At 43.1% G+C, this 23,630-nt stretch overlaps 1 protein-coding gene across 4 annotated transcripts; it reads left to right on the top strand.

Annotated features, from left to right (window-relative positions):
• The first annotated feature begins 718 nt into the window (after positions 1–718).
• Positions 719–14,918, top strand: LOC147604866 (F-box protein SKP2A-like). 4 transcript variants are annotated; one of them, XM_086794693.1, is made up of 6 exons: positions 829–994; positions 1,231–1,314; positions 2,013–2,250; positions 13,631–13,979; positions 14,061–14,202; positions 14,303–14,918. In XM_086794693.1, the coding sequence occupies exons 3-6, from the start codon at positions 2,102–2,104 to the stop codon at positions 14,797–14,799; spliced, it is 1,137 nt and encodes a 378-aa protein (XP_086650819.1). In that variant the 5' UTR covers positions 829–994; positions 1,231–1,314; positions 2,013–2,101; the 3' UTR covers positions 14,800–14,918. The 4 variants fall into 4 exon arrangements, with proteins under 4 accessions (XP_086650817.1, XP_086650819.1, XP_086650818.1 ...); XM_086794692.1 differs by having other exon boundaries at positions 829–1,110; XM_086794691.1 differs by lacking the exon at positions 1,231–1,314 and having other exon boundaries at positions 719–994.
• Positions 14,919–23,630: the final 8,712 nt, after the last annotated feature.

Raw genomic sequence — 23,630 nt, 5'->3', positions numbered from 1 at the left:
GAGAATAAACCACTGACCTATTTAACAAAAGCTCGTGTGATTAAAAAACAAAGCCTTCTTTAGTATGTGATTTCATTGACTAGGCTAGCCACGGTGTACCTCAATGAATTCGTTAACTTACTCTCAAATATCTGCATCTCCCTCATAATGTACACGAGAAACCACATGCACAACTACCAAAGTATTCAAGTTTCTTTCAATATCACTGTGTCATGATTCATAAAGTTCCTCCTCCACATTACTCATCTAGATAAAGAAGAACATCTGATGATAGTGAATTAACAAAAATGTTTTTGTGGATGCTATTCCAACATGTTTGATTGGTTGCATCTGCTCTCTCTTTTTTTTTAAATGGCGAGAATCACCAATTTTTATGTACACGACTCATACACCAAGCTCCAGTTACATAGATGCGCAACACCATAGAGAGCATGGATCGAACTCGCACCACTAGTAGCTGGGACTTCGTCCGCTTTAACCACTCCACTAGAGCCGTGTTCGCTATTGCATCTACTCTCAAAAGGATAGTAGTTTTACCACATTGTAACCGATGTTATTTAGAGCATATTGAAGGGACACTACTTTTTTTTTTGGAAGATCTTTGTGCTCGTACGTGTGCGTGTGTGCTTTTTCATGCCATCATCAACAGCTAGCAGGTTTTGAACCCAGCACCTCATGCATGGGACTTCAACTCCTTAGTGCTAGGCTGTGTCTCCATTGGCTGGAGGGACACTACTTTTAGGATGTTGCATTTCTCCATCTAGGGAACTTTAGCACATTTTGTAAGGTTAATGAGATTCTTTCAAGTTGCTGAAATGATAAAATAATGTAAACTTTACAGAACTTTCCGTAGTATCGAAGGCATTGTTGGCAACTATCATCATCCGAATAATTGGTATTGTCTGGTCAGAGTCTGAGAGAAAGACAGAGTGTAAAGCAAGGGTGAAGCAGTTTTTTGATTCCATCTGATTCCAAGCCAGGCGAATTTTTAATGGTAATCGCCCACATAAGCTCTTCTCGTCCCCCTTTCTCGTGATTAATTTGCTGCCTCGATTAATTCTGGGTCGATTATCTCACTAATTGGGTGTTAATCTCGCTCTCCCAATTAAGGTTATATTCTCTTTTTGCCTAATCGGAAATCGCTTTTTATGTGGGGCATTTTCGCCTGCAGAATCGCCCAATTAAGCAGTTGGGCTAATTCGAATTTCCAAATCTTTTTCCTTGCTTTAGCCCAGGTGGTTTAACTCTGTGCCTAAGAAGGGAGCTCCTGCTAAACCCAGTTGTTAATCACTGCTAAACCCACCCATATTCATGGTGAGCATTTATTAACTAGATACTAACACCGCTTTTCTTGCACCTCTATTACGCCCCGGCTTAATATCAGTATAGTAGAGGGGGTTCCTCCTATATGAAAAAAGGAGTTGAATTTTTGAGAATCAGAGAGGAAACCCTTAAACATTGTAGATGCATGGGGTTAATCATGGGAAGGTAGGGTGAACTAAGAGAAGAAGGGTGCAGATTAGTAGTATACCCTCTGGAGATTATGTACTACTCTTTGAAGATATTGCAAGTATGGTGATAGGACACCCATCAAATTGCAAGTTCTGGAGATTATGTACTACTCTTTGAAGATGTTGCAAGTATGGTGATAGGACACCCTTCAAATTGGACCCCTTTCTTCCTGCCCTTCCTTGGATTGTCGCGGACAATCAGTCCTTGAACATGAGATGAAAGAATAAGTACTGACCATCTAGGTGCTATGATAGAGTGATGTCGTGTGAATTCTGATCCATTACAATGATCCACAACGGGACCTAGATGTTGCTCAAACTACCTTAGTGAGCCCTTTTCTAGAACAAGGGCATGGTTGGGTGTTTATTGACAAATTAGCCTCATTTTATCAAATTGTGTTGTATAAGCTTGGGCAAAGCAATCATATCATGTTTTGCTTAGATGACTTATTCATTATGTTTTGAAGGAGAAACCTAAAATCTAGTCTCAAAACTGTGCAGAAATTCGACTTGTTTGGAGTGGCCCCAGTTGGAAAGCAAACCCTATAAAGGTTAACATAGTTTGCAGTTCAGAAGGAATCACTGAGGCCATGGAGTCGAAGTGGCAAGATCTGCCAGTGGAACTGCTCGTTCAAATACTCTCTTTGGTGGATCATCGGACGGTCATCATTGCTTGTGGTGTGTGTAAAGGATGGAGAGATGCGATGGGTTTGGGCATCTCGGAACTTTCGTTTTCATGGTATTGTCATTGTCAAATTGCAATTCCTCTAGTGACCTCTTGAAATTGTATTTAGCTTGCATGCTTGTCGTACCGTATGAGACAGTTTTTACCAGCATAAGAAGTAAAGGTGTTGTTTCTTGTTATTTTGTGTCACGATGTGGCTGTTTTCCTGCCCATTGTGACACTAACTTCTTGTCCCACAAGAGGGTTTCAGGCCTAGGGTTGTTTGCGTTTATAGTTGACACATGCTTCCACTCTTTTGGTTACCCGCACTCCTACATGCTTAGGAAGAGGGGCATATTGTACAGGAATGTAGCAAATTGGGCTAAGAAAGAGGATTCTCATTTGAAGAAGGTTTAGTGAACAGTGCCTTCTAGCCCTTTTTTGGGTGGTTACTGATTATTTCATCACACGTTGTCAGTGTCTTCTATCTAGAGAGAGTGCATCACTGCAGTGTATTTGATCTGGTGAGGATCAACAAACCGTGACCCTTTGCCTTAGGTTTAGGACCCATTGCCGCCAGGCCAAGCTGTAGTCCTGTTTTTATATGGGGGACTGCTATATGTTTTTATTCCTGCAAGGTTGAAAAATGGCTTATCCTTTTAGGGTGTTTCAATAGTGAGATAAAGTGAGCTTAGGGGGAGCTGAACAGCTTATAAAAACCAATTACACCTACATTACAAAGCCAGTCTATTGACCCTCAACCAACTGACCATATATACGACTTTGAGGCCACAGTAATACTTCAATAGCGCAACTAATCCTGACCAATGGCATATGGAAAGTCAAACAAAAACCCCAAAATGTGAACGTGGAGATCAAAAGGAGAAGCTTTAGTATGTAGTCCCACACAAAATCTATCCACAACTTCATTTGGGGCTTCTAGAGAGTCCACAGAGTATGGTGGAGGGTTGCAATGATTATATGAGGGACCAGTTTTATGTCAAATGGGGCATAGTTTCTTGCCTCGTGGAGGCTGAGCCCCAGGTTTTTTATGAAGAGGCACCGATCAGTCATGCCATATATGCCACTTGAGTTACAATACAAGTCATCCCCTTGGATTTGGTTCCTCAGTCACCTTTCACATCACTGAACCCCACACTAGACACTGATTATGTTCTGGGAGATTATTTGGAGCTTGTGTTGCATGCGGCATCGCTGTACTTGATCCAGCCTTAAGCCTACTGATTAGGAACACTAATGCAAAAGCAATGAATAGACAGCAGAGAAGAGAAGAGAGACATGAACTGTGTTTTCAGCATATTGATATGGTACAAAAAGATGTCTTTGACTGTACAACATTGTGGCCTTTGGCCTTCCGAAATGGACTGACTTAGACCCTATAGAGACTAGCTGTTGATCTCCCCAAGTGGGGATCAGATGATCTAATGACTGACTAGCCCTTGCTATTTATAGGCTCATGGGAATATCCTTGCATCAGTCCGACTGCTGTCGACCAACACAAAAATCATTTAAATATTACTTAATGCTGCTGACTCCCCTGTATGGTGCTTATGGCCTGGCCGATTGGTGGGTTGACTTCTTTGCTTGTCAGAACCTGTTAGATACCTTAATCCTAACCTAAGCTTGCTGCCAATTGATCAGGGATTAGCGGAAGATTAGCCATGTTCAGGTGTGTGCATGTTACAGCCTGATTGCAGGTTTGGAGATTTTCTGCAGGGGCCATTGAGGGCCACGTACAGATTATTGATATCCTCATACAAGCATTATGAGTCTGTAAGAAAATGAAACTGCATGGAATGATCACAAGATAAAGGAACTTGATGCGGAGAGATGGAGAATAATTTGAATTATTGTTGCAAACCAAAGTTACGAACTGATGGCGTCTGCCCACCCGGGGGCTCGGACAAGGAGCTTTGATGGTGATCTAGGTAGACTTTGGACGGAGCATGTCATGCACATTCAAGGGTCAAAATTGCAGCGAAGATAAATCTAAGCTGTTGATCTCAGTATGACTAAGGAGGCTGCCAAACCCATCTATATATAGTACCCACGGTTAGTCGTATCGTAGGTCGCCTATGTCGTCCATCCTAGGATTGGTCCAGTTGGACCAAACCAACCACCATACTCGATTGGGTACCATATTAGACTAAACCACAGACCTACAGTCTGATCGCAGCTTCCAGACTCGTTTGAGGTCATTTGGATGCCCATTTGAGCCCTGCAACCGAGGACTAGGTATCCCTGGGAAGATCTCCTTCTACCCAAGAGGCTACTAAGAGCTCCAATCCCACTTCAACACTGCTACTTGACTTCTCCTTTGATGGCTTCAAGGTGCATTCTTTTCAAGTCTCTGCTGCTATGGTTGTATGCTGAATCCAGAGTCATCACAAAATCAATGATGCTACCACCGTTTGGCGATGGGAAGTTGGATGGAACCAACTATACGCTTTGGAGGTTCAAGATAAGGTCCATTCTGGACTCTTATGAGTTGTTGGAGACAGCAAATAGGATTAATGTGAGCTTGGGTCCGATTCTGGATCCGGTAGATCCTACATGACAATTCCGCCAGATCCTGTTCTTGTTTTGGTGTCAAGGGGTTGAGCCCTTGTGGTTGCAGGTTGTGCGATTTCTCCAAATCTGGTCCCAAAGAACCACGTGCCAACAAGTGTTGTCTAGAGCCTGAGCTCTGATACCATGTAAGAAAATGGAACTGTGCGCATGTCATGTGCATCTCACACTTGGATGCCATGTTGACTTATCTATTCAGCAAGTGGAAGTCTTAAGAGCCCTTTGTGAGTCCTTGTCCGGGACAAGTTAGCCATGGATCCACTGTAGAGGGTCATGGTCAGGTTTGCATGTCCCACACATAAAGTCAGTGCATGTCCCACACGTCTGTGTAACCTTTTGGAATGATGTAGAGGTGTACCAGGCATTTGTTAGGCTTCCAGCTGGATGCACAGGCACTAATCTAGGTCAGGAGATAAGATTTGTAGAGTCTTTTCTCATGGACCCCTATGAAGGGCTTGTCCAATAGCCACCAAGGAGCCCATGTCTACGAAGGCCACACATAGGCAAGACCTAGCCTGTAAGCCAGCCTTATGAAGTGCCATGGAACCTTGTCTGCTAGCAAAGGACCCTGTTGGCCAGCAACAAAGGCTGCCTACACTCACACATGTGAAGCGATGGCATTAAATGCTATTTTTCCCCTGGTGGTGAGCAGGCCGACAACATTAGAGAAAACCGACTAGCATATGAGGTGGCTATGTTGTGCTTCGATCTATCTCTCCTTTCTTGCTGCATCTATGTGTGTGTTGCTACCTGATCTCCACTCCAACAATTGGTATCACAGAAGGTTCTCTTGGCCCTCATCCACTTGTCATTTTCCCTCAAGCTGCTCTTTAAATGTAGAAGGCATACCCTATAGTGTGGTGTTAACTATGTTAACAAAAGTTTTTGTGTGCTTCGGGCGCGTTTCATGGCTCATTTGCATGTAAGGTTTCTGCAGATATCCTGAGTGGAGTGTCAATTCAAACTGTCTTTGTTCGACTTTGAGTTTTCTGCATTGCAGCAACATTTGGTGTGCAGACAAGGTGGTCCTCATCTTCGACATCGCATCTTCGAGCTCATCGTCAACATTATCATTGATTTTTGCATTCCTACTAAGTATCATTTCCACACTCTACACCTACCATTCTTCATACACTTTGCCGGTTACCTTTATCATCAGTGATCTATTGGCAGCTATCTCGGTTGCATTTAGTGGCATTGACAGTACTTGCAAGTTGTTGGGATATTTGCATTTTGTGTTAGAGAGGTAAGTTATTTGTAGGTTGAAATGGTAGGCTGTGATGTATTTGGGATGGTTTCTTCTGAGAATAAGCTCGAGGGGACTAACTATCTGTTGTGGTCATATATGATGCGTCATGTATTGGTTACCAAAGGAGTTTGGAATGTCGTTTGGCATTGAGACATCCTTCAACGGGAAGGCATCGCAAGAAGCTATAGTCAACTTGCTTCCCCTCGTTTCTTGGTGGGAGGTGCGGAGGAAAATGCCATAGTTACATCTGAACTAGTGTCACCATCCAAAGCACCTATACTACCCCGTGGTACGAGATAGGGCGGCTGGTATATTCGAGGAGACGGTGGCTCCCATAGTTACATCTGAACTAGTGTCACCATCCAAAGCACCTATACTACCCCGTGGTACGAGATAGGGCGGCTGGTATATTCGAGGAGACGGTGGCTCCCATTCGTATGTGTGTGGAGTTACATCACTCCAGGCCTTCCATCTGGCATAGCTCTGACAGTGACTACTCTTCGTTGACACACACGCCCAAGACAGTCCCGACAGTTCCGCCTCTCACAGATCTTAGTTATGCGGATGTAGCAGTCGGTGGACCCATCGACATTCTATTCATCCAGAAGCATCATCTTTCAGAGGGGTGTACCCGCCACTTCTGCGAGAAGATCCTGTAGGATAAGATTCTGTTACGACCCTGTGTTTTGTGTGAGCGACAATGACAACATAGAAGTATAATCACAGAGGAAGTGAAAGATTTAGTCATTGCATATTGGACAAACAATACACGTGTGTCGCCGAACAAAAAGGATGTATGTCGAAAGCGTGTTGGACGAAAGTTGTATGAGAAGCATCCGGTGCATCTGCTTGAACAACCTCAGGTTTGTCTTCCTTGTTATGCCATACTTTTTAAATGTCCCTAATTACCTCTTGGTTGTACATTGGTCTCAGTAGTGCAGGGCTGAAGTTAGGCACCAGCTTCATAGTGTGTAATACTAGTCTACCATGGTAACCCTTGTAGATAAATAGCTATTTTCCCTCTGGACAACGAGCAGGTGGGCACGGGCACGGGCATTGTGGACATGCATCAGTTAGATGTGAAAAGGAAACCCATGTTGGAGGCCAGCCTAAGTGTGAAAGGGGACAAAAAGGAACTTTAAAAGTTATAAGGTTCTTAAACCTTTGATTGCTAAAAATAATAATATTATTGTAAAGCATGCGTTTTCTTAAAAACTTTGATTTTGGCATTTTTGAGAAGAAAAGCGAATCGTTTTCTTTATAAGGGTGGCAAAAGCAGGCAGAGGAAGGTGTGTGTGGAGATCGCCGTATGGATCTTTAGGGGTGATGGCCATAGCATGGCGCATGGGTGGCGCTGTTGCATGGGTATTGCTGCCGCCGCTGACGGGTACAGTGTTGCCGCCATCAGGTACTGCTGTCGCCTGGTACCGCTGTCACCATTAAGTACCGCCGCCTAGTACAGAGGTGATGGCCATGGCATGGCGCATGGGTGGCGGTGTTGCATGGGTATTGCTGCCGTCGCGTACTGCCGTTGCCGTCGGGTACCGTTGCTACCGTCGGGTACCGCCGCCGTTGCCACCATGTACTGCCGCCGCCACTGCTGAGTACTACCCGCTGCAGCCGGGTACTGAAGCCGCCGCCGGGTACAGAAGCCGTCGCCGGGTACAGAAGCCGCCGCCGCCGGCGCTGCTGTTGCCACCGTGCTGATGTTGCTGCCACCGTGCTGATGTTGCTACTGACGTGCTGATGCTACTCTGCTGACGTACTGATGCCACTGTTGGCCGCTGCTGTTGGCTACTGGGTGCTGTTGCTACAGCCGCCGTCGGGTGCTACTGCCGGAAGTTGCTGCTGCTGGGCATTGACAAGGTGCTGATGCACATGGCCTACAGCAGGGCGCTGCTGTGCATGGGCAGCCAGGCAGGTGATTAGGTGGTTGAGCATGGGCTACTACCAAGTAAAAAGCGACCAGGCGACTACATCTATGGGCAACCAGCAATGGGCTACAGCTAGGTAGGTGTCAAACAGGAATTTCTCTGCAGATAGTTGGGCAGCCAGACGAGTGTCAGATGGGAGGCTCTTTATGCCAGGTGGCTGCATATGTGAAAGCAGTCAGCGTGGGTCTCTCTCTATCTCTCTTTTGGAAGAAGGTGAGTTGAAAGAGGCACCGAGGGACTAACAGCAGCCAAGGAGTCTCTCTCTCTCTCTTCGCAAGCAGGTTTTGTTTACAAGATTAGGATACAGAGGATCAAGCTATATATGCACAGGAAGATGTTCTTGGAAGAGATGTGTGTTGCTCTTTGACTTGGACTTATGTGTATTCAGGGATTGCTTGACATGTCCTCTATCTTTCTCTCTATTGGTTTTGGCAACCGTGATATGAGGATTTATCTGTCATGGAAACAGGACATTGGTCTTTTGTGAAGAAACAGGACTTTGGTATCGAGGAAACAGGCCTATGGTTTATGGATACAGGTCTATGGTTTATCAAATACAGGTCTTTGGTTTCGTGTGGAAAGCATGTCTCTGGATTCATGTGAACAGGTTCTAGTGGGAATCCATGGTTGAGATGGAGAAGACCTTTTCAAGCAGGGTGGTGTCGTACAGGTGTGCCTTCTCTATGGAATGCTTTGCTGTAATAGCGAGAGATCTTATCTAGAAAGTCCTGGGTGAAAAGCTCAAAGGGATCCTATTGGTAGAGGACTCGACAAGTTGTACTTTGTACTCATATTTGATCAAGTAAAGAAATACCGCAAGGGGCGCCACTGCGTTTTGGAGCTAATCGGTGTCCTTGTACTATTTGCAGGAGCACTCTAGCTCCCCCTGTTTGTTTTCCTTTTCCAGGTTCTCATGGGTGATGAAGTGTTTTGTGTGCGAGTGTTTGTTCCACCGCCCGTCAGATTTATGAAGGCCAGTTTCAGAGTCAGCTTCTAGTCCCATTCTTTTGGCCTTTCCAAGACACAGGGTGGAGTATGCATTTCCATCAGCAAGCAGCCTATTGCCTGTAGTGGTTGACACATGCACCATTGTCACTGGAGGAGCTCAGTGGGTGACCATCATGATTGGAGAAGACAGTGTGGGCTTTTTGAACGTATATGCGCTGAATGTTGTAGCAGGCAGAGCCACCTTTTGGAGAGAAGTTTGTCAGTCCCTTTTGCAGGCGGATTTCTGGTGTATGGGTGGGGATTTCAACATGTTAGAGTCGGTAGAGGACAGACACGGAGGCGACATGGCTACTGTTTCTGGCACCGAATACTCGGCTTGTGAGGAGTTGATTGTGGCTTTGAGGGGGTAGGACCCTTGGCATTTACCAGAGTTTGGACACAACCCTGGTAGTCTGTGCTTCTCAAGATCCGAGAGGAGGAGTACAGGCCCTAACTTGTCCAGATTAGATTGGTTCTATATAGATGAGTGGCCTTGTGGTGGTGGTGGTGGCATGATTGGTATTTGGCAGGCACTACTTTCTCCGATCATGCATCAATTGTTCTAACCTTGGAGTAATGTAAAATATTTAAGATCAATGAATGAGCAAAGAACACCATTAAATCATGAATACCACAGTTGGATTGATCTCTGATAGAAAACACCATAGATTGCATTCATTCAATACACAATTACAAGTTGCATGTATTCAAGAGAGGTTGATGCACGTACCTTTTCATGGCTGAAAGTAATAATAAATTTTTCACACCTAATAATGTCCTAGAGTCACTAATAATATTTTTTCACACCTAATAATGTCCTAGAGTCACTAATAATATTATCCATACATTAAATTCCTATGCAATTTAAATGTCCCACACATCCTATATATGAAAGCGAAGCTTTTGCCAAGCCCTATCCAATAAGATACATGCTGATCTACAAATTTGAAGATGTGCGATCATTATTTTCTTCATAACTCCCCTTTAATGATCAGCTTATTTTCTTTAACTCCCATCAAATCTCTAAAGTACCGAAACTTTGTTTTTCCAAGTGGCTTGGTTAAGATATCTACAATCTGATCATCTGTAGAGCAGCAACTCCACTTCTCTTACTTGGACTTTTTCACAGACAAAATAGTAATGAACTTCTATCTGCTTTGTGCTTGCATGAAGCACAGGATTCTTGCTAAGCTGAATACAACTTTTGTTGTCATAAAAAATAGGGGTGGAATCTTCTTGTTCTTCCATGAACTCTCCAAGTAGTCTTCTCAGCCAAACACACTTGCATACTGCATTCTTGGCTGAATTATACTCTGCCTCTGTAGAGGATACAGCAACTGATGATTGTTTCTTGCTTTTCCAAGAAATAGATCCCGAGCCAAGTGAAAATACATAGGCTGATAAAGACCTCTGATCATCAACATTACTTGCCCAATCTGCCTCACAATAACTTGATGATTGTTTCTTGCTTTTCCAAGAAATAGATCCCGAGCCAAGTGAAAATACATAGGCTGATATAGACCTCTGATCATCAACATTACTGCATCACAATAACTTGAGAGAATAAGATCATAAGATGATGTGTACTCAATGCCAAAATTAAATGTACCTTTGAGATACCTGAGTACCACTTTGCTGCTCTCCAGTGTGACTCTCTCGGATTAGCCATGTGTTGGATGATTGCACTCACTGCATAAGCAATATCTGGACGAGTATCGTCAAATATATCAAGCTGCCCACAAGTTGTCTGAAAAGAGTAATATCCACATATGCCGTCACTGTAAAAGCTGAGAGCTTTTGATTGGGTTCCATTGGAGTAGAACTGGCTCTCAATCCATCATGTTGAACCTTCTTTCACATACTTTGATTGAGTAAGAAACATGCTGGAAATTCTGTCTCCATACTTCAATCCCAAGACAATAATGTAAAACACCCAAATCTTTCATATGAAATTCCTTTGAAAGACTTTCCTTTATCCTTTGAATAAGGTCATTATTACTACCAGTGATGATCAAATCATCCACATATACAAGTACTAACACAATGTGATCATCTTTATGCAAAATATAGAAGTTTGGATCACACGTACTATGTATGAATCCACATTTCAGCAAGTACTCATCAATTCTTGAGTACCAAGCTCTTGGAGATTGCTTCATTCCATACAAAGCCTTGGACAACTTGCAAACAAGATGTTCTTTCCCTTTCACCACATAACTTTTTTGCTGTTTTATGAGATAATATACTTATTTATAGTATGTCATTGGAAGAGTACATGCAGCATCCCAAGATCATCTTGATTCTAGGACGAAAGAAGTCAAACAGTGACTTTTTTGAATAAGAACTTCCACATTTGGTCTATATCATCTCTGTTGATGGTATACGGATAGACTCGGATAAGGTATGAAAGGTTCTTGAATGGCCTATTCCGCAGATGATTAGGAAGTGATTCTTTTTGTTTTTGGATTTCACTGGCTGGTTTACGCCCGGTGATTTAGCTTCTAAGAGGGGTGAGAAGTAAGAAAGGCAAGGTAAGACCTGCGGTGGTTTGGAATTTGTAACTAGATCAATGTTTTAGGGCACTAAAGGATCTAGTTACCTCAGCACCCATGTTACTCATAGCGGATCCGAGTAAACCATTTGTGGTGGAGACATATATGAGTGACTTTGCAATAGGTGCAGCTTTGTTCAAGATGGGTGACTCATAACCTTTAAAAGCAAGAAGCTTTCATAGCCATATACTTTTGGTAGTGATTCAAGCGTTGAAGATATGTAGACACTATTTGTATGGTGCTAGATCTGTATGGTCAGATCACTATTCATTTAAGTATGTTTATGATCAGCTCGACTTGAGAAATGGAAAGGCTAGATGGGTAAATTTCATGGAGTTGTTTGATTTTGAAATTTGTTACTGAAAGGGGGGGGAACAATCAGGTTATGAAGGTCCTTAGCACGATTCCCGAGGTCAATGCTATCTCTTTCACGGAGAGATTGATTGACTTTAGTAGCTTGAGGGATCCAATTATTCCAAATGCTCATATCTTTGCTATAGAGAAAAAGATATTAACTAAGTATTCTCTTTGAGGTGGATCATTGTTTCAAAACGATAGGATTTGTGTGCCCAATGATACAGACTTCCAAATCAAAATTTTGTATGAGTGTCAGGACACATAAGTGTGGTATACAGAGACATACAAAGGATTGTGGCCTTGGTTTACCAACTTTTTTATTGGTCGCATATGAAATCCTGTATGGAGGATTATGTATGGAATCGTACCAAGTGTTGTTAGCTTAACAAGGCTGGTATCAGAGGACAAGTAGCAGAGTATCTCCATGGATTTTGTAGTTGGATCACCATGGACTGGTAGCATGATTTAATGTGGGTCAAAGTGGACCAATTGATTAAGATGGCAAGGTTTATACCGACTAAGTCAAATGTGAGGAGCCATGAATTGGCTCAACTCTTTGTAGAGCAACTGCACAAGCTCTATGGGTTGAGAGGAAATTTCAGTGATTGGGATCTCAAATTCATTATACAAGCTGGTGTAGTTGGTGTTCTCCAAATTGCAAACACGCTTGAGTACGTCGTCTTTGGATCATCCCAAGTCGGATGGTTAGATGGAGTGGACTAACCACATTGTGGAGGATGTGCTGAGGGCATGTCTCCAAGAGACAGTCTTAAGAGGGAACAATATCCCCCACAAATAGAGTAAGGGTAAAACAGCAGTAAGCATGCGGCCACCAAATTTAGCCCATTCATACTTATGTACGTTTTTCATCCAAAGTCACCCATAGCCGTATAAGGGGAGTCAAAATGCAATCAGTTGTGGATTTCTTGCAAGATATGCTGAAAGTTGCAAGTGAGCGTGAAAACTGCTCAGGATTTCCCTCAGTATGTGCCTGGTCACCTCATGTTGAGAAAGGATTCCATGATTAATTGATCTTGTGTGTGATTGGGTGCCAGCACTTGATTCGCAGTTGGATCCTCATCATTGGAAAATCTTGCTTTGTGATTTTTTTCAGTACCTCTTGTAATTGGATAAATCTAGTGAGCCGGCTGGGAAGAGGGGGATTCATAATTGTCTTGATTTGAAACTTGTATTCCAATTTCCAACATCTTGAGAATCCAGCATTGCCAGTACCTAAAAAGCTCTGTATACAAAATTTGCCTTTTTGGTAATAAAGAAACCACAAAAGGGGTGCCCATCTTCAGACTTCAGCAGAAGATGTTTGCACACAGCAAGAATCAGTCTTGGAGGCCTTCAAAAGCTCCTGCAGCAAGGGGATTCCCAGGCAGCATGTGGAGCAGTCGACCTGCAGAGAAGAGGTGCTGCCTAGATGTGTGGTTCAGCCCAGAATAATCTGGAAGACCTGCACACAGCTTGTGCAACAGCCACGCAGCAGCAGGGGACTTGGGTGTCAGCCAAATAAAAGCGATCCAGAAGGTGGCATCCGAGAGAGAGTTGACGACAAGGCCTGAGGAGGGTGCTCCTGCATATACTCACCTAACACTTGGCAGGGGTCGCCAGTGCCACACACTTGGATTGTGGCTCCCCCAATGCGTTCACAACCCACATTAATTAATGGGAGAGTTTGGTGTGAACCTCTAAATTCAACATTAGCCATAGAACCTTATATAATAAAGTGTTTGTTGAATTCTTTTTTGTTTTTTTTTAAATAAAATTTGCGATATCAGGTGCAATCGGAACATTAGTAAACTCGTACAATCAGTTGCTCCAAAGTTCAGTCAGCTGCAGGTTTGTCACTTGTGGAACAGTCGACCTTACCTGACAGACGAAGCTGTTGAAGCTCTTGCCATCCATTGTCATGACCTTCGGGACCTGGACCTTTCAAAGGGCACGCTGATTACAGATGATTCGCTTTTTGCACTGGCTCATGGATGTGGGATGCTTGAGAGATTGAACTTGAGTGGCTGTACCAAAATTTCTGAGCAAGGGCTGATTTATCTAGCTGAGCATTGTGGCAACTTAAACAACCTTAATCTTTGTGGCTGTAGCAAGGCTGGGTCAGACCAAGCTCTTCTGGTAATTTTTCTTTGCTAAGTATGGCTCTTTTTTTTCGTTCTTGCAAGCGCACAACTTGTTTAACTGGGGTTTCCAATGCAGGCTCTTGCAAGGAACTGTATTGCACTGCAGATACTAAATCTGGGATGGTGTGAGAGAATTACTGATGCAGGGGTTACTGGCTTAGCATCATGGTGCTCAAATCTCAGGAACATTGACTTATGTGGTTGTCTGTTAATCACAGGTATATGCAGCCCTTAATACGTTATGAAGTTAATTAAGACCTTAAGTTGGTTAGATTTTGTAAGTTTCTTTGAGTTTACTTTCATAACCTTGTTTGTTAGATCGAAGCGTGGTTGCATTGGCCGACAAATGTCATCATCTGCGTGTTCTGGGGCTTTATAGCTGTGTCCATATCACAGATGCTTCCATGTATGCACTTGCAAATAGCAGCAAATACAGAAATCTAAAGGCTAATCCAAAGCGCAGATACCGGAATAATACAAGTCTTTTGACTTGGAGAAGTAATGCAAGCAGTTGCAGCAGCAGCACTAGCATTAGTAGCAGCAGCAGCAGCAGCAGCAGCAATGACGACGGAAGCACTCTGACTAGCCGTGATTGCTCAAAGCCTATATCACGTGTGCAAGAGGGTTATGGTCTGAACTCCTTAAACCTTGGCATGTGTACATACTTGTCTGCTCCAGCAGTGCAGGCTGTGTGTGATGCCTTCCTGGGTTTGCACACTTGTGCAGAAAGACACTCGTTGAACATAAGTGGGTGTCTTAATCTGATTTCAGTTCATTGTGTGTGTGTGGCCGAAGCCGGGAAGGAGAGACGATAAAAGCATCTTTGTCTAAGTTTATACTGGAGATAACTTATACCTCCTTTGTAGAGTAGTGCATCCTTCCTCATAAATATAGTAGTATAGGTATGTTAATATAAGAAGGGTTACATTTTGTATGCTATATGTAAAGAGGTAATAATGGATTTAGATATACATGCTGGTTAAAATCAAGACTTTATGTAGTTTGGAGTAAACTTGTTGGTTATTTTGCTGGAGGAACCGTTTTCAACTTAGTATGTGCAGCTTACTTTAACCATAGTATCTGGAGGCAGGTGATCAATAGGTGGTTTAAGGGCTATGTTCACATGCAGCCACCACCCATGTTTCACAGAGAAAGTTTGCAAGTCACGTCAGTGAACACATAACATGCTCGAGCAGACACGAAGACAAAAGCTTTCTACCACTAGTGAGTGTAAAATTTTCTAGGTTATATGAGGTTAACCAAGGCCTCTCTAAGATTGTGCGACCGTGGGCCTTTTGCTAGCTCTCTAAGATTGTGGGAGCGTGGGCCTTTTGTGCATAGGTTACAACAAGACTGGTTTTCATGTGGCCTGTGCATTGTCACTGAGGTGGGCGACCCCCTCCACATGCATTGCGGGCAACAGTATTGCAGTGGCCTGATTCTCCCCTCCACATGCGTTGCGGGCAACGGTATTGCAGTGTTGGATCAGGCCATCTGTGCCGCTATAAATAGGGGGGTATTGTGAGAATATGTGAATATGAAGCGGAAGCAAGTACAGATTAAACAAGAGAGAGTAGACAGCCAAGAGAGATCCAACACTTGAGAAAAGTATTGATTGAATTATGAATGAACAATGTCCATGCTTATATACATATTTGTAGAGCCAGTAGGTTGTAGCAAAAAATCTACTAGTTTGGACAAATGATAATATGCCTAAAAAAACCTAAAACTAAGCTATAAATAGTTGTAAATAATGGGGAAAATCCCTAATTACATGAAATAAATATCTGGATAAAAAGTGGTATGAAATGGAGTAAAATGGGATGGAGATGACATGTCCAAGACCTCCTCTTAGCTCCAACATGGGGGTCTGACTCCCAAACGAGTTCAATAGTATCTCATGGAAGGGGTTTGTTGAAGAGATAAGCAAGGTTGTCCTGAGAAGGACAATACTCCAGTGTAATCACGAGGAGGCACTGAGCTTGTTGGATACTCTGATGCTGATTGGGCAGGTGATCAGGATACTTAACGATCCACTTCTGATTATTGCTTTACTCTTGGTTCTAGTCTTATTTCCTAGAGATCCAAGAGGCAGAATACAATTTCATTATCTTCTACTGAGACTGAGTAGTACCATGCTTATCCAGATACTTGTTGTGAGTTGTTATGGTTGTTCCAGACATTGAGTAATCTTGATGGACTCCAATTCTCCGATCCGTATTCTTACAAACAGCCAGAGTGTCTTGGCATTGGCTCGAGTTTCATCCTTCCATGGTAGGACCAAACATATTGAGGTCCACTTTCACTTCGCTTGTGAGTTGGTCGTTGACAACAGGTGATTTCTCGCGATGTTCACTTTGTTGAACCCTTAGATCATTCTCGCTCTCATTCCGAGCTTACCATCGAGATCCCTCCTCCTTCCTCGGCCATCCCAACTCAACCACCAACTTCTCCACCATCAGCTTCTTTTTCCCTTGCTTGTCCACCCCCACGTCCTCCTACCTTGGCTTCTCCTCCTACTCATGTGCAATGGAGGATTGTCCCCAAAATTCCATGATGGTTGGAAACCGCTATTCGTGATTCTCGTCTCTCTGATATGGAACTTCATCATCTTGTTGATTCTTCTACACAATCTTTGACGTGGGCATGGAGATTACAACGACTTCGTCATTCTTGTAACCTCACCTTGATGAGTAAAGTGATACAGTCATATGAGCCTACTACAGCTAAAGAGGCTCTTGCTCTTTCTAAGTGGCGGGCAACCATGGAGGCCGAGATTGATTCCATTGAGAGGAATCATACATGGGAGCTTGTGGACCGGCCTTTGCATCGACAGTCAAGTGGGTCTTAAAGGCCAAGTTTCATATGCTACTGGATCTCTGGACAAACACAAAGCTAGATTGGTTGCGAAAGAGTACTCTCAGATTGAGGGTGTGGATTATGAGAAAAGTATTTCTCCTACAACCAGATACACCACCATCCGGACAATTCTTGCTCTTTCTCCTCGTGAGCATTGATCGGTTTACCAAATGGATGTCAAATCTGTCTTTCTTAATGGTGACTTACATGAGGAGGTGTATGTTGAAGAACCTCGAGGTTTTCAGGTTCTCGGACATGAGGGTAAGGTGTACAAATTGCACAATGCCCTTTATGGTTTGAAACAGGAACCTAAGGTGAGGTATGATAAGATTAATGCATTCTTTCTTTCCCGTGGATTCCAAATATGCTTTGCAAATAGCAATCTCTATGTCTTTGCTCAGGATGCTTTGCTTTGTTTGATTGTCTTATATGTGGATGATGTATTGATCACTGGCTCACATCTTGCCAAGATTGAACAGCTCCGGTCAGATTTAGCTCTCACCTTTGAGATGATTGATTTAGGACTTCTCCACTACTTTCTTGAGATGGAGGTCTATCAGCCTTCTGATGGACTGTTTCTTAGCCAGTACAGATATTTGCAGCAGCTCCTAGAGACATTTGGGATCACCAAGTGCCGTCTGATTTCTTTTCCGATGGATACTAACTCCAAGCTCTCCCATGATCATACCTCTTCCCTCTTTGAGGACAGTACACAGTACGGGAGGCTTGTTGGTTCTCTTATTTATTTGACTTACACCAGGCCCAACATATCTTATAGTGTCATTGTTCTCAATCAGTTTTCTTTTGCTCCTCGACATTCTCATTGGCAAGCCACTCTGAGGGTTCTCCGATACTTATCCGGTTTCTTAGACTATGGTCTCTCTTTCAAAGGATTGTGACTCCGGATCGGATAATCTATAAGCTTTGGAATGAGAGCTATATCCAAGAAATTTGAACTTCTTGGACTTGGGATCAAATTTGGATTTGTTAGAATTAGGAATATGAACATAGGCATCACAATTGAAAACCTTGAAATGAGAGACATAAGGTTTCTACCTAGTAAAAGCCTCCTCTAGAGTCATATGAGAAATCGCCTTTGTAGGAGAATGGTTGATGATGTAAACAACAATGCTCACACCTTCTCCCTAAAAAGGGGGAGGAAGATCAGAAGAAGAAAGCATGGTACATGCCATCTCCTAAATACTCTTGCTCTTGCGTTTAACACCATGCTGTTGAGGAGAGTGAGGTGTGGAAAATTGACAACTTATACCTTTCTGTAAGAAAACATTATGGATGGCTTTGGAGATGAATTCTCCTCCATTGTCGGAGTGGACTTGTTGAACCTTCTGTGTGGTCCTAGTCTCAACCAAAGTCACCCACTCTTGGAAGCAGGAGAAAGCTTGAGTTTGTTCTCCCAAGAGATAAACCCAAACTTTGCGTGAGTAGTCATCAATAACAAGCATAAGGACCTGGCTCCTCCTTGGGTAGTAGTCCGCATGGGGCTGCACAGGTCCATATGAATGAGCTCTAGAATATGAGAAGCCCGATGAGTAAGAAGTCATCTTGGTGTTGCTTGTCATGAAGACAAGCCACACAAGTGGAGTGGAAGGGTTCCAGTGGTGGAAGACCCTCAAACATCTGTTGAGAAGATAGTAGCTGTAGAGAAGTATAATTCAGATGCTCGAAGTGAGCATGCCACAAATCCATATCCACATGAGATACCAAGGCATGATAGTTGTGATGTGAAGAAGTTGCAGAGCAGATGAGATTGGGCTCAGTCAAAGAGCCACCAAAGTCCTTCAACTGAAAAAGACTACCTTCCGGGATACTTGTGGCAACAATCCGTAAGGTGCTAGTGTCGATGATATCAAAGTAGACACCATATACTTTCTCTGCAATTTGAAAAACTTAGAGGAGATTGATGGAGAGCTTGGGAACATGAAGCATATCCCGAATGGTAGAAGGTTGGTTGGGGAATAGTTAAGACGCACATTACCAACCAAAGTGGCCCAAGTTGGAAGCATCACCAATGGACACCGTCAAAGAGCCAGGACAAATGTCATGAAGAATGGTCCTATTTTAGGAGTCATGTGAGTAGTACACCCACTATCAACCACCCAATCTGTAAGACGTGAGGTGGAAGGAACAAGAGAATCACAAGGAAGCTCCTCAATATCGATGAAGACAGTCTCCTTGGTGGAAGAAGATTTTTGAGTTTCGTTGTTGGATGAAGAGGTTTGATTGGGGGATTTCTTAGTAGAACCACTTTCTCTCTTCTTCTTGTGGCAATCAGGCTAAATGTGACCTTTGAGACCACAATAATTACAAATAAGCTCCTTATGAGTGAGATTGCTGGTAGGTTTGTGGTCACCTTTGTTGCTCGTGGAAACCTTGGATTGCCATTTGCTTTTGCCCTTAGCTGAAGAAGGGTCTCGGAAGTACCCTGGCTGATCTTCTTTCTCATGGCCCTATCCTGAAGCATGTCAACAATGGTATGTAGATCATGAGTAGAAGGAAGACAAAGTCTTGGGCAATTTGGCGATTGACAAAGTCCTCGTTGGTAGCTTTGCTCCCCAAAGAGACCAATTGCTTTTGAATGGTTATGATCTTTGTGACAGAATCCGTGATGATAGCAGTATCAACAATCTTCAAGTTGGAGAGCTGATTCTTTAGGGCTGCCTTCCTCTGGATGGTATCCCACAATTCTTCTGCAATTTTCTCATCATTGTCATCAAATTGATGAGAAATACAGGGTTTTATGTTGATGAAGATAAAGGCATGAGCCCTTGTATCTTTGTTAGCCTAGGCATTGATCTTAGCCTAAGGAGAAGTGACATCAGGAGAGGCATCAATACCAAAAACAATACCCCATAGCCGATGATACCGAAGGAGAGTCTTCATCTATAGTGCCCAATCAAGGTAATTGGTTCCATCTAAGATAGATTCCTTGGGAAGTTAAGGAATGGATGACGAGATAACAGTTGGTGTAGAAGCCATGGAACCCTCCTCTTCAACTAGTAGCAAGAAAAATCTGCAAATAGGAACCCAGGGGTTGCCTACTCTCCCTAGAAGCTAGGTGAGGGGTTGGAAAGAGGTAGAAGGGTGTAGAAGCTGAGAAATCTTGGCTAGAAGGGCCTCCTTTGAAAGGGGGGAGGGCTGGGAATGAAAAACACAAAAAAGGGTTGATATAGACAAAAACACAGCAAGATACTATTGTAGGAGAAAAAACGCAGCAAAGAAGTGTTGTCCAGGAGATTAAAAAACAGCCTCGAACCAATGCGAGAAAATCATTGATTTGTGATCGAAGTAGATCTCCAAAGCGTAGCCACCACGGGAGAATATGAAAAAAAAAACGCAAGCTGAAAAGTCTTTTTGTTGATTTGTAGAAGCATAGGTGCTTTGATACTATGTGAATATGAATCGGAAGAGCAAGTAGAGATCAAACAAGAGAGTAGATAGTCAAGAGATATCCAACACTTGAGCCAGAAACTAAAAAGTATTGATTAAATTATGAATGAACAATGACCATGCTTATATACATATTCATAGAGCTAGTTGGTTGTAGCAAAAAAGCTGCTAGTTTGGACAAATGATAAAATGCCTAAAAAAGCCTAAAACTAGGCTATCAATAGCAAAAAATTTTAAAAATATGGGAAAATCCCTAATTACATCATATAAATGTGTGGGTAAAAAGTGGCATAAAATGGAGTAAAATGGGTTGGAGATGACATGTCCAACATGTATGGTTGATTAGAGATGATGTGTCCTTAGTGTTGTGTTGTACTGCCAGAAGGGTGCACGAGTGCCATCTTTGGCATTCCCTTGGCATCCCATTAGTGAAAAGATAAGGAGTTCAAAATCTAAAATCTTCAAGCCAAGCTCGCTCCCACAGAAGCCAAAGGATTCTAGTTGTAGAGGTGAGGAGTGGAGAGGAAAGAGAAGACTAAGACCACATGAGACAAAGTTATAAAGACTAGATGGATAAAAATGCTCATAGAGCCAGAGTATGAGAGCTAGCAAAAAGGAACCCACCAAAAGGTTCCCACACCCCCAATGTTGTGGCTGTGTGAGGTCAGAGCTCCTCACCTTTTTTGTTTTTAAACCTTTTATGCTACCATGGCTCTAAACCATTGGAGCATGCTCAAGCCCAGACAGTTTTTTCCTCCTTTTGCTGCCAAGTTATTGGATTGATTAGATATCAATGAAATATTACCCCCAAAATTATCAGCTCCTAAATTTGGATCTCCAAAATAGGGCGGTGTAGGCATTTAGATACATTGCCTCATCACTCGCTTGTGAAGTTTATACAAGGCGTAGCTTGCATCCCTCACAAGTTGGGGAGTAGTTGTGCATGAGTTGCAATTTTTTACGTTATGTTATGTTTTGGTTTTATTGTCTACTCTGTCCTTTGTTCAAGTTAAGAGCTTGCCTTAGCCTTGCTAAAGCATGTGTCATTAGGTCTTGCCTTAAAGCTTCAACCTGTAACTTCCTTATGTGGGTGCGCTGGCTTGTCTGCCATCTCAGTTGTCACACTGGAATGTTCCTTTGCCAAAGGGGAGAGCTCTCTATGCCTAGATGGAGGCAACAAAAGATGGTCCTTCCCAATGGTTCTCTCTCACAAAAAGTGGGAGAAAAAAAAGCTAATGGAACAGGAAAACCTACAATCGAACCTATTCAAACAAGTATCCATCTAGCATGTAAGAATCCAATGGCATGCGAGTAAGAATACAATAGCATGCAAGTAAGAATCCAATAGCATACAAGTAATAAAGAAAAGGGAAGAAGGGGAGCTCACAAGTAAATCATGCAAGGGAATGATTGCTTACTATCAAAAATGACTTATATACATGTGACTAGTTTTCACACTAGGTCAGCCAAACTTAAATGGTCCGGCCTCTATTTCTAGTCTAAAACAAGTCTACAAGCTTTTTCTATTTGACATTAAGCACAAGGTAAGGCCGCTTTATATGTTCAGTAATTTGTTATAAAAAATAAGTGCTCATTCAAGTGGGTAAGATAGCAAAGTGCCTTATGGAAGGTCGGGAGGGTGAAAACATGTTAACCTACAAAGTGATTAAATACCCCCCTTTCTACTGGTGAACATGTCCTTGCGTCACCCAAGTCAATGGCAAAGTTATTGACGGGGTGGAAAGGTGTGAGGATACACCTAAAGTTAGCATGTGAGGTTAAGTGGTATGATTTGAGACCAACAACAGCCATATGCAGGGCATATTAGTGAGAATCTTTGGGTGTTCCTAGTGGTAGGCAGCTTGTAGAGGTGGCATGAAAGGTATAGGTGATGTAGAATCTCTTTAGGGGCGAGGCCTACTCTTATGGAAATGGTTGGGACTCTTCAAAATCATGTAGTTATTAGTAGAAGCGGTCTGCACCCTATGATTAGCGAAATGAGTGCTAGGACCACCATGGAATGATTTGCATGGGTAGATGGCGGTCCAGATCTTCTTGGCACGACATGATATTGTACCTTGAGCTCATGGTGTGATGCCTAGAGATTGGGCTTCTTTGTGGGGAGAGCTTTTGTTGGTCTTGAAGTGGAATTATTGCTTGTATTGAAGCTCGTTTGGAGGTACTTCCAAGGTCAAGGGTTCTCAAGGCGAAGGTGTCGTACCATGGGCGAGGCTTATGTCCACCATGGTCCCCCCCATCCAGGGATGTTACATGCACGAAAGCTTTGTGTCTTCTTTCAGCCCTTAGTACTGCATAGCAACTCTTGATGCAAGAACAATCAGCATATACAGAGAAGAGAGAGAGAGAGAGAGAGAGAGAGAGAGAGAGAGAGAGAGATGATTGTGTATTTCAGTATATTCATATAGTACAAAAAGAGTACATCGTCTGTGACCTTTGGCCTTCCAAAACTCTTACCTAATGCACTACTCCATCGGGGAGTGCGTTATCAAACAATGACGAAGACAAGGTCATTTATATAGATATCTCTACCTTGCTTGATTGGCATGGATGTAGGCAAGTTTTGTGCCTAGGAGGGAGATGTAGAGCATGGTTGATTGAATCACCATGGTGGTGAAGATCTTTCCATGGATCCGACGGCTCCATGTGGGGATGCCCATTTGATTGGGCAAGATGGAGGATTCTCCAGTGGGTATCTTCACGAAGTCTAAGTGTGCTATGCGTGAATGGAAGGCTGGAAGCCCTTGTGAGTGTGCCTCCTCCTCTTCAAGTTCAACTTCAGTTGTGTGGGCTCATAAGTTCCCATTTATCTAGTCGCTCTCTCCAAAGTTGAAAATTTCCTTGTAAGGTCTTATTGGGAATCAAACTTCCGAGGATAAGAAGGTTGTGAGGCTTTTTATGTCCCTTGTATGATATTCATGCTCACTTGGCTGGTACTCACTCGAAGGTGGGCTTGGATGTGCCAATGTGTAGGAGATGTGCATGAATCCTTCCCTAGAAGAAGGCAGTGCCTTTGATGAGGTAGAAATGAACTTGTCACCTATCACATTGGAGAAATCATTGTGGTGACTATGACAACCTAAGGAAGGCCAACTTTCACCTCCCATTGAGTCCTCCTTCATTGCATCTATCAATGTGAAATCTAGTCGGATTGGTTCAGAGGTAGAGGCTCTAGAACTGGTTTTGTTTGCGGGCTCTTAAGAATGGTTACGGTTTCAGTCAAGGCCTTTGGAAGGAACTGAGGTCCCCTCATTGGTTCTATGATTGGCCTTGGAATGGGGTTAGGGATCTGCCTAGGCAAGATTAGTGGTTCACTTGCTCAAGTACTACTTGAATCTTCCTTACAAGCTCTTAGGCTTGT

This window comes from Cibotium barometz, chromosome 61, assembly GCF_041138505.1.
Source record: "Cibotium barometz isolate CiBa-2024 chromosome 61, ASM4113850v1, whole genome shotgun sequence".
Lineage (NCBI taxonomy): Eukaryota > Viridiplantae > Streptophyta > Polypodiopsida > Cyatheales > Cibotiaceae > Cibotium > Cibotium barometz.
The sequence above is the reverse complement of the archived record's forward strand: the minus strand, read 5'-3'. Positions and strand labels throughout refer to the sequence as shown.